Source organism: Podarcis raffonei, chromosome 1, assembly GCF_027172205.1.
Source record: "Podarcis raffonei isolate rPodRaf1 chromosome 1, rPodRaf1.pri, whole genome shotgun sequence".
NCBI lineage: Eukaryota > Metazoa > Chordata > Lepidosauria > Squamata > Lacertidae > Podarcis > Podarcis raffonei.
In genome coordinates, this window is record NC_070602.1 from 84963115 (window position 1) to 84978275 (window position 15161).

Genomic DNA, 15161 nt, shown 5'->3' on the forward strand with positions numbered 1-15161 from the left:
CTCTCTTGATGAGCATATACTGCAACCAATGACAATCTTCTGCAGATTGTGATGTCAGGGGGGTGAGGCTGCAAGCTCTTGGTCATAGCCCAAGTGTATGGTACTTGGGAGGGGTAGTAATTGAGGGAGGGGGACTCCTAGCCAGTGCATCACCATGTGACAACTGGAGGCTGGGATTCATCACAGACACAGAGAGGAAATGGTAAGGAATATATGGCACTGTGTGTGATCTGTTGTACGAAATGAACGTATGAAACTGTGAAATAACATCTCTGTAACACAAAGTCATGCAGCATTTCTGTGGGTCCCTGAATAACACTGTTTTGTCATTGGCTTCCCGTTGTGTGTAGGGTTGGCTAGGATCCACCTGCAGCCAGACATGACACGGCTCAGTTCTAGAACATGCAAAGGAATAATAAAGAAGAGTGTGTGTCTGAGCGTGTGTCAAGTATTCTTTTGCTCACCCCTGAGGAACTACCATCGATCTCCATGTGTCTGGGATGAATGAGCATTAATGTGTCAGAACACATGGCTTCCAAGCTAGTCTGAGTTGCATCATCAGAATTTAGAAAGAAACCTCTTCTTTACATGTGGTTACCCCAGGCACTCTGGACGACTTCCAACATATATAAAAACATGATAAAACATAAAACATTAGAAAAACTTCCCTATACAGGGCTGACTGTACCTTGGGTTACAAACACCTCAGGTTACAAACACTTCAGGTTGCAGACTCCGCTAACCTGGAAGTAGTACCTCAGGTTAAGAACTTTACCTCAGGATGAGAACAGAAATTGCACGGCAGAGGTGGGAGGCCCCATTAGCTAAAGTGGTACCTCAGGTTAAGAACGGTTTCAGGTTAAGAACGGGTTAAGAACGGACCTCCGGAACAAATTAAGTTCATAACCAGAGGTACCACTGTACTTGTCTCCTTGGCTCAGGGTCGCATAACTCCACACCCTCCAACATTTTTCCAACGAAAATAAGGATGTCCTAAGGAAAAGCAGGATATTCCAGGATCAAATCAGAAACCGGGACAGCTTCTGTAAATCCAGGAATGACCCTAGAAAATAGGGACACTTTGAGGGTCTGGAGTAAATGCCTGCTTAGGTGTATGGGAATCAGAGGTAGGTCCAATTATGACGATCAGTTGGCTGAGGAGTGTTATTTCCCTGATCATGAGAAAGCCCATAATTTTGAGGTGCCTTTGGGCTTTAAAGCTAGGGAAAAGCTGAGGTGGTGCCAGCAACTGATATTACAGAGGTGCCCCCCACAGTCTGTCACAATCTCAATTTTTTTCAATGCCGTAGAAAGCTAAATCTGTGAGTGTTGGACAAGTTGCTTTGGATAACAACCTAACCAGTGGTTCCTATTTGTGCTTATAAAAGTTCACACTGCAATGAATCAAGGTGCCTTGGTACCCTCCTCTTGTGTTTTTCGTTCTGGCTCATCCCAGAGGGAGATAATCCATGAATTTTCTCAAGCGAAACTGTCGGCATGGTTGTTAATAAGTGATGCATGTCATGTAATGAATAGGTGCATATAATTAATAGGTAGTGCATAGTGTCCCAGTGATTCCTGAGGTAGGAAGCTTCAGACAGGCCATAAAACAATAATGATCGTGATTGACATACATCTCCCAAAGGATTTGTCCTGCTCTGCTCCTGTTTGCAGAGTGATAAATGGGGGGGGGGGAATTATGCAACAACAAAAACAAACCTCTTGAAATATGTTCATGCACTCAGTCACAACTCATGGCAGTCACAATCCATATTAGGGAAAATACCTTTAGCAGGTCAACCAAAATAGTGTACAAGCATTTGACTTCTCCGGAACTACATCAGTCTAGATGGCAGACAGAAAGCAGAGTAAGGGTAGGAAAAAGCCATGTGACCTGCATCTGATTACAGTCTCAAGATGGAGTGGGGGAGGTGGCAGTAGACATTCAAAACAGGCTAGTTATGTACTAGTCAGGTATCAGGTTACACTAAGACCTCCTGGGGAAAAGAAACATTCCTAATGGCTGATCCCCCATCTCTTCAATAATGAAACCTGAATAAAACCTGGATAATAGCCCCTTAATGTGGTGCCAGAGATAGTGGAATCACCCGCCTGTGTACTTTGTAATTAAGTCTTTAATAATGCTTCCCACTAGTTTTCCCAGAATAGATGTTAAGCTAACCATCATATAATTTCCTGGCCCCCCACTGGATCCCTATCTCAAAAATTGGTGTTACATTGTTCACTTCCTGTCATGAACATTTTATTTATATGCAGGGAGGGAACAAAACTTCTGTTGTTCTAAACTAGGGAAGTAAGTTCCAGTGAACTCACTGTGACAAATTCTGGATAAGCAGAGCTTCCATGTTCAAGAGCAGTATTTGACTGAATATCAGTTGATTGAGGCTGGGAGGCGCATGCCATAAGAGGCCTACTCAGGGCTTTTTCCCCAGCTGGAACTCACCAGAACTCAGTTGGGCGCCATTGCCATTATAAGGTGTTCATGGCGAGTTCCAACATCTCTTTTCCTTGAAAAATAGCACCGGGCCTATTGCCTTCATACCCTGTTTTTGAACTTACTGAAGACATCTGGTTAGCCACTGTGGAAAGTCAAGTGCTGAACTAGGTTGTCCAGTGGTTTCATCCAGCTGAGGTCTTTGGATGTTCATATGTTGGCATCTTATGTAGGCATGGGCAATCAGGTCAGAAATTATCAGAGTGTCGAGGAGGAAAAGTAAATGCTGTGGGGATAAATTCAGAGAAAGCAGCAAGTGGCTTAAGTGTCATGGATATTGGGGATAGACAACTATTTCAGCAAAAGGATCCCTGGGCCAAAGCACCATTGTTCCTCTCCACATCAGCCCCTGGATACTCAATGTTCCCATTGCTGCATCTGTTACGGTAGTTCAGGGATGGAAAATCTGTGACCCTCTCGATGTTACTGGATTACAACCCCCATCATCCCTTGCTGGCTGGGGCTGAGGGATTCTGGGAGTCCAGCATCTAGGTAGCCTCATAATAATTCCCATGTATCTTGTTGAGTAAGAGCAAGCACCAAGTATGAACAAATAAAATTTGGGTTCCTGACCCTTCCTTTATTGTACTCTCAAACACTCACTCCTGGAGGTGCCCAGCACTCATCCGCACTCACAGGTTGTCGTGAAAGAGCTTGCACCAGCATTGGGAGCATCGCAGACAGGAAGATGGGGCATTTGGGTCAAACATTTCCCCTTGGCTACTTAAATATGGAGACCAAGTCTTTCCATTATGAGCTGGAGCATCAATATGTGGAAGAAGCATGCTCTTCCTTGGATTTAACTGGTTTATTCTATTCCAGACTTGGATATTTTCCCACTGGTTTGCTTGCATGGCCTGATTCGTTCCACATGGTTTTCTTTTAGCCGGAAGTGGTGCTTGGCCAACACCAGAGAACTCGGGGGCCCCACCAAAGAGAAACCTTGCTGTATTTTCTGCTGGACCAAGCCAGACGGTAGCTGGCACCTTCCATGTATAAGCAGGCATAGTGCTCTCAGTGAGCTGGGGATCTGCTTTGTTACCTCTCCCATCACTGTTTTGGACCTTCACCTTGCTCTTCCCAGCATTCAGCTGCTTCTTCTGGACTGCCATGTTGTTCTTCACAGCATGCAACTCATTTTTCTGGACTTTCATCCTACTCTTCTCATCATTCAGTGCCTTCTTTTGGACATTAGCCTTGCTCTTCCTGGCGTGCGTCTTGTTTTCCCCAGCCTGCAGCTCACCCTTTTGGGAGCGTATTGCTTTTCCATCTTTCAACTTTGGCGATATCAACTTAGTCATCATCTCCTTACTTTTGATTGGTGAGGTTTTCCTCCTAGTGTACCTCAGGTGTCCAATACGTGGCTCCTGCTTGTCAGATCGTTCCTTCTGCCCAGCACACTGCTCTGTCCCACGATCAGGTTCACGTCCTGGATGGGATCTACGTTTCTGTGCTGAAAATTTCTCAGTTTGCATCTCATGCTTTCCAGGGGCGGCATCAGCTTCCCCACTCCGAAGCTTGTTCTTGGTGCTTGACTCTGACTTCTCATGCCGCTGTTTCGTCTTCCCTGTATGAAGCTTATTCTCACCATGCAGCTCAGTTTTTAGCTTGGGAAGCTTAGCCTTCCCCGTATGGGTCTCCCAATCTTCGCTCTGTTGCCTGGCCTTTTCTGCATAGGCCCCATTCTTCTCAGTTGGGGCTTTCCTCTTCCCATTGGTGCTCTCACTATTCTCTACAAGAGGTTCTTTACCAGTCTTGCTGCTCCTAGTGTGCAATGCACTGTTCTCGACTGGCAGGTTTTTCTCCCTAGTCTGCAATCTCTTTCTCCCATCCTGGGTCTGCTTACCCTTCCCGGCTGGAAAATCCTTTTTCTCAGGAGGCAATTGGTTATGCTTTGCCCGGTGTCTTTTGTGAGGCTTTCTACGTGGATGCAAAGGAAGGGGCTTGCTAGGCTTCTGACCTGGATCGTTGGACTCAGAATCTGACTCTGAATTTGGTTCACTGGATTTGGAGCTTGACCTGCTACACTCAGAACTGGACTCAGAACTGGATTCATTAGACTCATCAGAGTTCAAGGTGGAATAATGCTCTGAACTCGACGACTCATCATCAGACTCAAATGTTGAGTCATCATACTCAGAACAAGAGCTCTTGTCATTCTCCAGACTCAACTCGTCATCCTGAGAACTTGGTTTGTCTGACTTGGTGTGGTCTTTCTCGTCTACCGTATTACTCTTGTGTTTCTCATGGGCAGGCATCACACCTGCAATAAACCAAATTTTTAGTCTTGTGACTATTTTGCTCTGTTCACAGGACAAATCTAAGCCTGATTTCTATGCAGTGGAAACAGTTGTCTGTAGTCTGTCAGACTGTAGTCTGACAGGTTTTTCACCTTGGTTCCCTCTGCAACAACCGCCATGTTAACAGGGGGATAAGTCCCCTTTCTTATAAGCACACAGAAAATTTAATGTTCAAGGATGAATCTTCAGGCGCATAACAAATACATTTCCTTTAGTTAGTAGAACTTAAGCATTTCAGAAAAGAAGATAAGTGAAATTAAAAGCATAAGTCACAATTTAATATATCAGAAAGATACTTATACCCAACTTCGTTTGAAGGAGATGCATTTTTCTAATCTTTCTCAATTATCAAAGAAAAACAAGACTGCATTCCACAAAATATACAACTTCTTGAAAGGATCTGATAATCATATGCCCAAAGTACATACAATGCAACTTCTGCAACAATTTTGATTAAACATAGCTTACTATCATCAAAGCAAAATAATTTTAGCAACATCTAATAGAACTACATCAAATAAAGTTTCTTTCAGTTTTTTTAAGTGTATCTGGATGAAAGTTACATAGATATACTGTATTATAAAAACCTAACTTGTACAAAACTGTGTTTGGCTCACACCTGAGCATAATAAAAGTATAAGTTACAAAAATAGCATTGCTGTGAACACAAATTGTTCAAATAATCTATACAGCTGTTTTGATTAAGTCAGGCTAATTCAATATTTTATCCTAAAAGGAGACAAAAGCATTTTGTTGCAAGATAGGAAATGGGGAATAGTGATGTGCTAGTTTGACACACAGGTTTGGGCTACCTTTGAAGGATGTTACAAAATCAGGAAGATGTCTTTGATTTCCATGTTAACAACTTTAATTGTGATGCTTTGGGGCAAGGTAAATTAGCTTATAGGGCTTGTTCTAGTGTTTCTAGAACCAATCAAAATGGATGCAAAAATGAGTTCAGAAGTGGGACTATTTGCCACAGTTTATTTAAAGGACAGTTCAGTTAGTGGCCTGGAATACTCAGCACTTCCATCTTAAAGGTAAAGGTAAAGGTACCCCTGCCCGTACGGGCCAGTCTTGCCAGACTCTAGGGTTGTGCGCCCATCTCACTCTAGAGGCCGGGAGCCAGCGCTGTCCACAGACACTTCCGGGTCACGTGGCCAGCGTGACAAGCTGCATCTGGCAAGCCAGTGCAGCACACGGAACGCTGTTTACCTTCCCGCTAGTAAGCGGTCCCTATTTATCTACTTGCACCCGGGGGTGCTTTCGAACTGCTAGGTTGGCAGGCGCTGGGACCGAACAACGGGAGCGCACCCCGCCGCGGGGATTCGAACCGCCGACCTTTCGATCGGCAAGCCCTAGGTGCTGAGGCTTTTACCCACAGCGCCACCCGCGTCCCTCCTAACTTCCATCTTACTTGAAGGCAAAAATCAGCAAAGCTCATGTGCCAACCACACCATATTTCCTATAAGACCCCAAGGGTCTTCAGAGCCCCAGGGTGTCTCTTAGAGACCACCTGGTGAGCCCATTATTCTGAAGTGGTCAGGGCTCTTAGCATCATTAGACCCAAGTTGTTCTCTGTTCATTCATAGATAGATGGATCATTGAATTAACATATATGACAATACAAGCAACAGAAGACAAGAAAGATTAAATAACAATGGATGACTGGTTCATCAATTAATATATCATGGTGGTTAAAGTTTATTCTAATAGTTAATTTTTCCTATTAATCCCAATGGTATCTGTAGTGGTGGGATCTTATCAACCTCTACACTTCCTTCTCCTGTTTTCTGACTCACTACTGGGGCATTCTGCTCTATAACTCCACCCACTTCTACCCACTTGTATCCTGCTCCTCTAAGGGAGCCCTGTCCCCCTTTGACCCTTTTATTCTCCTCTATTTCTATACTGCCTGTGCTTTCTCCACCTTCTCTGTCTTCCTCATCTTCCTCCTCTCCCTTGCCTCCTACTTTAGCTCCCTCCTTCCGAGTTGCATCCATTATCCTCCTCTGCTAGCTTCCAGTCTCTTCTGTTTTCTCTTTAACCTGCTTTGGAGCACCATCAGTCCTGCCTTTATTCCCTGGCTGTTCAGGCATCCCTACAGCTTTAGTGATGCTACCTTGCTCTGCCTGACTCACCTGCCAGCCAGACTGTCAGGCTGCAGGGCAGGCAGAAGAGCTGCAGCAATGCTAGTTCTCAACAACATGTTATACCCTTAATTGGAAAGCAAGCTTGAGCTCGGCTGGGCAAACACATGCTTAAGCAACCTTCTGGCCAGCTAAGTAGTTGGTTCTCCATGAAGGAGTTGAAATTCCAAGCATAAGGAGCTGGCTGAGAAAGTGTGTCATTAGCCAACGGGTTTTTGCCCCTTTTATTTTATTTTATTTTAAAAGATATTTATTGAAATTTTACAAACAAAAGAAAGTTACAAAATAAGAAAAGAAAAAGAAAAAGAAAAAAGATACAAAAATACAAAGAAAAATACAAAATACATGAAAGAATAAAGAGCAATTAAAAACAAATCAATCTTTTCGTATCTTATATTTCAATTACTTGTTTCCTGACCTCCTCGCACCTCCCTTTTTTGTATTCCAGTTCACATAGTTAATTCAGCAAATCCTTTCCCTCTTTGTTTTTATCTTAATTCTATATCTTAACATATTATAACTTTATATTTTCATCTAATTATCAGTCCATTTTTACATATTCTTTTTAACCTTATTGCTAAAGCCACTTCATTTCAATCCAGCATCATTTTAGCATTCATTAATTTTACAATGTTTCTGCAAATAGTCTTTAAACTTCTTCCAATCTTCTTCCACAAACTCTTCTCCCTGGTCCCATGCTAATCTTCTCTGTATCGTTCCAATTTTAGTATATGTGCTGCCGAAGTTTGCCCCTTTTATTTTAGACTTCAAACATGTTTGGAAACATCCATTGTACATATTTTAAAACTAAAAATAAATTCTAACTAATATATGCAGATAAACCTGACACTGCTCATTAACATCTCCTAGCTGCTGATGCCTGCTTCACTCAAAATAGCGCTTCCCATCTTTAAATGTTCAAATCCCAGAGGGAGAGATTTTGGGGAGCAGCAACCACAAATGGCGCTGTGTGCATCTGGCCTGTTGTTGGATGGAGGACACTACTGGGAAGACAGCCAACAATAATTATGCAAAGGAAGGGGTGGAAACTGTTTATTAGATATGCCAGATACCAGCTTTTTAGCTCTTCTATAGGTCGAACCAGCATTTGAATCGTGGCTCCAAGGTTATAAAAAGTCAGCCAACACATTCTGCACAAGCTACAGCTTTGGAACAGTCGTCAAGGGAAGTTCCACTTGGAGTAGCTAAGCGCAAAAAGCTATGCAGTGCAGGTTATTGAGAGCTGAAAAGCTATGAAAATTAAAAAGTACATGACATGCTTTGAAATAGGTTATAAACCTGTAACAGAGTGGTGGGCAGGAATAAGGCACCCACAACTGAGCTGGCCAGCTAACACCCAGCACGTCAATACAGCACTTTCTGTCATGCACCAGATAATGATTTTGATTATGCTCGATCTGATCTCTGTCTGCCAGGTCAACCAGAGGCAAACAGCATTCTTATATTAATTGTGTGGCCTCTGGCTGGCTGACCCAGGATTCAGTGCAGGTCAGCTGAGCTGACAACCTCAGTGGGATTAAGTCAAAGCTGGATCCAATTAGAAAGATGTTTCACTCTTTCCCTTCCGCTGCCTTGGGTCCCAAACACATGTTACAAGGAACAAGTGGCTGTTGCTGATCTCGGTCTCCCTGGTAACATGTAATTAAAGAAGAAGTGCCATGTGGCATTATCACACTCTGAATTTCTTCACCCCTGCAAGCAGCACCCAATGACATGGCACTGGAGCTCCACTTTAGCTAAATATTACCGGGGCAAGATAGGAAAAACAGGTCACTGGCTGCCACACATTCCTCATCGCATGTTATTTGGCCAATGGTTGCAGCTCTGCGGATCAAGAAGAGCTCCACAAAGACACTCCTAATTGTGGCTTTCTCCATTTGCTCTCAGGAACATGAGACTGAATTGTGAAATCACTCATCTTTTTCATTCTGTCTGTTCTGGAGGGAGCAATCCAAGTTACGCTTGTTTGCTGAAAGGCAGAAGATATACCTGAAAGCTCTCCAGCCCTGCTGCAGCCAGCTGCAAACACTTGGTCCAGGATTTGGAAAACTACCACCCCTCTAGGCACAAGGCATCCATAAAACTGAAACTTATTGTACTCACACACCCCGGTGCCTAACCAGCTTTTTAAGAAGTTAGGGATAAACAAACCTGCCAGTTTCAGTTTCTCTCCCTTTTTAAGTTTTTCCATCTTTAAATTCAATTCACCACATTCCTGCACCAGTTTGCTTTTCTTTTTTAAGTCTATGTGAATATTCAGCAACATTTCTTCTCATATCTGTATGCAATTTTGCCTAGTTTTTGCAAGCTATTTTCTCTTAACATGAATCATTTTTGTGTGTTGTTTTCACTATATGCATTTTTACTTTCCTCTAATGTATACACAGGTGTTTGGGGGTTGTTGTTGTTGTTTTAAGAACTGCATTGCAAAATTCAGATAAGTGTGAATTTTGAAGGATAGCTACATTTTGGCTTGTTTTGGGAAGCACAAATAAGGTAGAGTTGCATTAAAATGCAAGCTGAAACAAATTTATGCCCCTGTCCCTAGTTATAATCAATTGCAGCAGCATAGGGATTCATGAAAAGGTGCAGAGATGCTGGCAGCCGTCTAAAGAAGGCGGCATATTGCAGGAGAGAAGTTCTAGGCACCTACTAATAGGACATGGACTGATGGTGAAACTGCATGTTTCCCCGCAGCTCTACTACTTCAGAAAAGCACCCCAAAGCAATTCCCCAAAAGCAAGATGGAAACACTGAGGCACGAATGGGACATCAGCCTCCTGTGCATATACACAAAGAGGGTGATGCCTCCAGGCAGTCAGGAGATGTGTGTAGACTGCTGTTCTTTATCTATTGGGTTTGGACCAGTCTGGCATGAGGTGGGTCATAGCAATGGCATCACAACGTTTGCTTTAAAAGAAAAAGAAAAGTAGAAAGATAGGGGCCTGGGAGCAGGCAGAGAAAAAATGTGGGTATATATCCACTCTAAATATTGGTGCCATTTCTGTACTAGTTATAACTTGTTAGCCTCTCCCCCTGCAAGCCTGGGAATTGCAGTTTGGCACAGGTGCTAAGAGAGATCTGTCACCGGCTGGTTCCCACTCCGAACTGCATTTCCCAGCGTTCCATAGGGAGAAGACGGTTAAGCCCGTAGACTCCTAAAGCAGTGTCAATAGATCCGGAGAGAGAAGGAGAAGGGGAATGTATGTGTTAGAAAATAAAATAAATGTGGGTTCCATGCTGCAGGTTGGGGTTAAGGATGCTTCTGAGGTGGGAAATGACTGGAGATTACTGGTGTGGATTTCTAACCAGGATTGCTTCAGTGCATAGCACTGGTTGAAAAGACTCTCTCCCTCACTCTCTTGCTGATCAGCAACCAGGGTCAACTTGTGTTTCATTGGGAAACCAAGGCCCCAGTGAAGTGAGAACAGCAGAAGGGTCTAGGAGTCTGAGCCCTTACAGTTTGACAGCACTTTGTATGCTTCCATTATCTCCTTGGACTTCTCTTCAGCTTCCTTTTTGTTATCTGGGTTTTTATCAGGATGCCACTTCTTCAGTTTCTCTCTGTACCTGTTCAGTTAAAGGAAAGGATGTAAAGAATTAGGTTCCAGGTGGCCTGTTTATTTTTTGAGCAATTCATCCTGATTTGTTTGCACAAAATTTGTGCAGAGGTTATACCACTCTGCCAATTGGTAATTATCTCCCACTTTCCAGTGCTTTCCCCATCACCAGGTTTGTTGTACAAGAGTACTGTAGTGCTCCTTGCTACTTATCACCCTGTACCCCTTCCTCACAGGTGGGTTATGTAGGTGCTATTTATTGCACAAAGGACATAAGATAGCATCTACCTGAATGGGTGAGAGATCTGTGCAAACCTCCTGACCCTCTGGAAACAACTTAGTCTGTTTGGGACCACCTGTTAACCACCTGGGCAAATATATATATTTTTGAATCTATTTCTGCAACTCAAAATCAAACACTTTGCCAACCCTAAAGAAGGAAAATGCTTACTTCATTGATTTCTGAAGGTATTAGAATTCAGTGCTTCCTCATTGCCCCAACATAACAAATCCCCATTCCTAGCCATTAAAAGTATATATAAGTATACTTGTGCATTTCATAATAGGTGACTCAGGATTCAATGCTGGCTTCTCTTTTGAAAACAGCACATACTCTTTTGTTATCTCATCTACACAACCCATTCATTCATTCATTCATTCATTTTCCCCTCCTCTCTGCCTTATACACACAATGTAGCCTCTCCCTTCCCTAGCTGCATTTACTGAAGCCAACAGAAGAGTTTCTCCAACCTAAATAAGTAATGGCGCAAAGGCATTTTTGGCAAGGGGGAAGGTTAACTTTTCCCTCCCTAGCTGTGACTCTGGCTTGAAAAGAAATCAATTAGGCTTGAAAACAAATCCTATTGGCTTCAGTAGGAAAGTCTTTTGAAGCCTAAATGTGATGCTGGGGATGAGGAGGGAAGAATGGAGGCTGTGAGCCAGACAGAGCTGCCTCAGGGCTGGCGGTTCCTCGGGCGAACGGAATGCTCTGAAGGCTGACTTACACCGTTTTAATGTCGTGATGCGTTGCCCCCTGGGGAATGCCCAGGACGTCATAATAGTCCTTCTCATCTTTTGTCTGTCCTGTTGAGAGACTTGGAGGGACACTGGGGTGTCTTGGCTGACCCATGCAGGGCAGAGACAAGGAGACGCCCTAAGTACCTGGCCCTGCAGAAGAGAAAGCAGAAGGAGAACTAGGCAGAAAGAGCAGGTTTACTGTCTTGGCATTAGTCTATAAATTATAAAACCAGCTTCGATCTTGGATCAATGCCAATTGTTTTAATTGGTTTAAGTTTGTTTTTATACTTGTGTTTTTAATTAAGAATTATTTGCATTAGATTGGACTGTTATAGGATGTGTGATCTTTGCTGTGTATACGCTCATATCTATGGTTTTAAACTGCTTTGTGTATAGCAAAGTAGAAAAGCGGTATACAAATGAAAAATTTAAAAGCCATTGGTTTAACTGGGTGCATCTGAGAATTAGTCTTTGCCTTTCAGGGCCACATGCATCACTACAGGAAACAGAGTATAAACAGAGTATACATTTCAATCAGTATCATACCACTTCATAGCTACAATTCATAGAGTTCCCAGGGAAGAAGAACTGGTTGTAAAACCACTCTAGTAACTGAAGCTCTGTGAAGAGAATAGAGGTCTCCTAATTACTCTCAGCGCCCTTAACAAACTACAGTTCCCAGGATTCTTTGGGGGAAGCCATAATGTTAAAGTGGTATATTAGTTCTGTAAATGTATGGTATGGATGTGGCCTAAGAAATGACATAGTTCCTCAGAGGGTAAGTGCTGTGCTATAGTTTTCTTCACTGTCAAATTAGCCGCATGTTTATATGCAGTGAATATTTCTTTTAGGCCACCAGAGCAAGCAACAAGATGCTTACACTTCACTGAACTGAAATGTTGCTTTAAAACAGAGTTCTCTAGCTGATGCCCTCCAAATGCTGATGAGTTCCAACTCAGTGGTCAGGGATGGGAAATACTAGAGTCCAGCAACATCTGGAGAGCACTAGCTAAATCGACCCTTTGACATGATTAGAGCCCAAGTCTATGACCTACTTGTGGGATAACCAGCCTCATATAACCAACATACATAAGTCTAATTAATGCATGAAGGAGTTAAGACCATAGAGTAAGCTGTCCTGCCAAGTTTAGTTCACTGTGGAAGGGACTAGGTAATCAAGCCTTTGTTCCCCTTCAGTCTTTCTGAGAAGCTCAGTGAGTGAAAAAGCTAACCGGGTTGCTACAGCTTAGCTGCATAGCTCTCACAAGCCACACTTTGAGTTCCTATACCAATAATTTAGGAACTTTCACCTCTGTAACTGACAAGTTTTACTGCCTGTGCAACTTTTTTTCTGAATGCTGGATGGAAAAAAGTACATGAACCAGATCTTTGAAGAATTTGTAAGTAAACCAATCTTAACTTACCAAACATGTGGCCGTTGGAAGTTTTGGAACTCACAAGGGCATATTTTAAAGTTCTAACAGGCTATACATCCACATTTCACTTTGCTGCATATTTTGTGATTTTAAATCTCTGCTGTGGTTCTCTCACCAAAGAGTATTTGCCCCAAACGTAGAGCTTGGCATCCAGAAATTCTCCTTTTATACCTATTTTCCCCCCTTGAACCAACAATACTTAGCACAGCAGTGACCCTGGCCTTATGTATCAAAGGCGATTGTTTTCAGGTGGCATAAAATGAGCTAGTCAACCCAGGATGAAGGCTTGGTGGGTAGTTCCACTAAGTATCTGAACAGCTGAAACCCAAGCCCTACCTCACAGTCTCAATGGATTTTTCCTGATGATTGACACATCCTTTGGTATATTCATTTTCCATGTAGGCAGAGCCCTAGTTACTCAAAACTGCTGCCCGGGGTAAGAAAAGAGGAGCTTGATTGTGATGTCAGGGGCTCTGCAACTTGCACTCATGATTTGCGGTTGGCTGGCAACAGGCAGTAGGAAGTATGGTGTAAGCTCCAGGGCATCCTGGCCCTTAGGCAGAACCTCATAAGTACGCACCAGCTGTAACAACCCAAATAGACATGCCACAGCCCATAAATGAAATGATGTAGTCTCCACATTTAAGACTGCAATTAATTTGTCAATAACTCAGGTTGCTATCTGTCCATGGACCAATTCCAAATAGCAAGATGCCATGGCAAAGATGGCGAGAAGCAGCATTCATTGGTTGATTCATTCGTTTTGTAACCAAAATAGTGATTCAGAAATGTGCTGGGGCTTAACTTTAAGCATTTTCAAACATGAACTTCGTTAAATTCCAAAACTTAAAGCAACTTGGTAGACAATTCACTTGAGAGGTGCCTGCAGATGTCAAAAACCAACCACAGCAGACATCAATCTATTTGCGAAGAATTCTCTAGCTCAGATGTCTACGTTGTTAATGAAAGTGCATACATGTGTTTGTGTATTAAATCTGTTTAATAAATTCATGTTGTGAATATCACTGTGTATTTAATTAAATATATTAAGTTTATATTTAAATAGATGTATTTAATTAAATTCATTAATAGTGCATATTAAGATAATATTAACTATATTATGAACACTTTACGATATGGAAATTTAATTCACTGTTTGGCCCCAAGGCTGTGTGTCACTCTTGCAGCCCATTTGGTCCGAGAGGTAAACCACCCTGATCTAGCCTAAAATAGTCTTTAAAAAAAAAAAAGACAAAAGCAACCCCCACTAAAAATGCCCCAAGCTACCTGGACACAGAGGTGGGAAGTGTGTCCCTTGTAATCCATGATGTCACTGATGCTGATAGGTACCTATGACAGTTGCACAACAACCTTAAAACACAGTAGCTCTGCTGATTGTAATGGAGTTGCTAGCTAGGAGGTGACTCATATTTCACCGTAACCTCCAACAGTGGTTTGAGAGAGCTTCATTAACATGTGACCCCAAAATTCCGGATGCCCTCAAACTGATGCCAAAGTTTTGTACTAGTTTTGTGCCGTTTTGTGCTGTGAACCCCGCGTTTTGTGCTGCCGCCCCCAAACAAGTAATTGACAAAGCAAATTGGGGTCACAAGTTGATGCCAAAAATTCCAACCTTGTCCAATCGACTCCAAACCAGTACCAAAACCCGGGGGCCACAAGGACACCCCAAAAGCCAACCACATCCTATAGGCACTAAACTGGTACCAAAGTGTTGTGCCACAAACCCCGCTTTCTGCGCAGCCCCCCAAACTGAACAACTGACACTCAAGACAGGAGTGTTCCTAACAAACAAACAATTTCTGCTCTGATACTAATCCATTTCTTTAAGATACAGGTGTTCCTGCTAAACCAGGAATTCCAGAAGAGAGCCACAAGGACCAAACTCTGCCCCTCCAAACCCTCTTGAACTCAACCTCAATCATCCTTGATTATGGATGGAAGGATCTGTCAATTTTATTTCAGTTTCTCCTTTTTTCTAATCTTAAATTTGGTTTTGCACATTTCTGCAGCAATCTTCAATTTTAACTTTTGAAAATCCTCATAAAAATTCAGGATTTTTAAATTTCTCCCAATGAACACATTTTTGTATGCAGTTTCGCCCAGTACAATGCATTTCTGCATGTTATTTTCCCTAATATATT

At 42.7% G+C, this 15161-nt stretch overlaps 1 protein-coding gene and 1 pseudogene across 3 annotated transcripts; both read right to left on the minus strand.

Annotated features, from left to right (window-relative positions):
• Positions 1-3063: 3063 nt before the first annotated feature.
• LOC128419904 (serine/arginine repetitive matrix protein 1-like) lies at positions 3064-13437 on the minus strand. Of its 3 annotated transcripts, XM_053401144.1 has the most exons (5): positions 13336-13437; positions 11551-11713; positions 10447-10556; positions 8905-8955; positions 3064-4778 (listed from the first exon to the last, which is right to left on the minus strand). In XM_053401144.1, the coding sequence occupies exons 2-5, from the start codon at positions 11673-11675 to the stop codon at positions 3148-3150; spliced, it is 1917 nt and encodes a 638-aa protein (XP_053257119.1). In that variant the 5' UTR covers positions 11676-11713; positions 13336-13437; the 3' UTR covers positions 3064-3147. The 3 variants fall into 3 exon arrangements, with proteins under 3 accessions (XP_053257119.1, XP_053257140.1, XP_053257129.1); XM_053401165.1 differs by lacking the exon at positions 11551-11713; XM_053401154.1 differs by lacking the exon at positions 8905-8955.
• LOC128403243 (uncharacterized) lies at positions 7617-7717 on the minus strand (annotated as a pseudogene).
• Positions 13438-15161: the final 1724 nt, after the last annotated feature.

Coding starts and splice junctions, on each gene's coding strand:
- LOC128419904 (XM_053401144.1), bottom strand. CDS start 11,675: ATGGGTCAGCCAAGACACCCCAGTGTCCCTCCAAGTCTCTCAACAGGA. Junction 8,956..10,446: donor ATACAAAGTGCTGTCAAACT/GTAAGGGCTCAG, acceptor TCTGCCTTTCAG/CAAACAAGCGTAACTTGGAT. Junction 4,779..8,904: donor GAACAGACAGAATGAAAAAG/ATGAGTGATTTC, acceptor GGTTTATTGCAG/GTGTGATGCCTGCCCATGAG.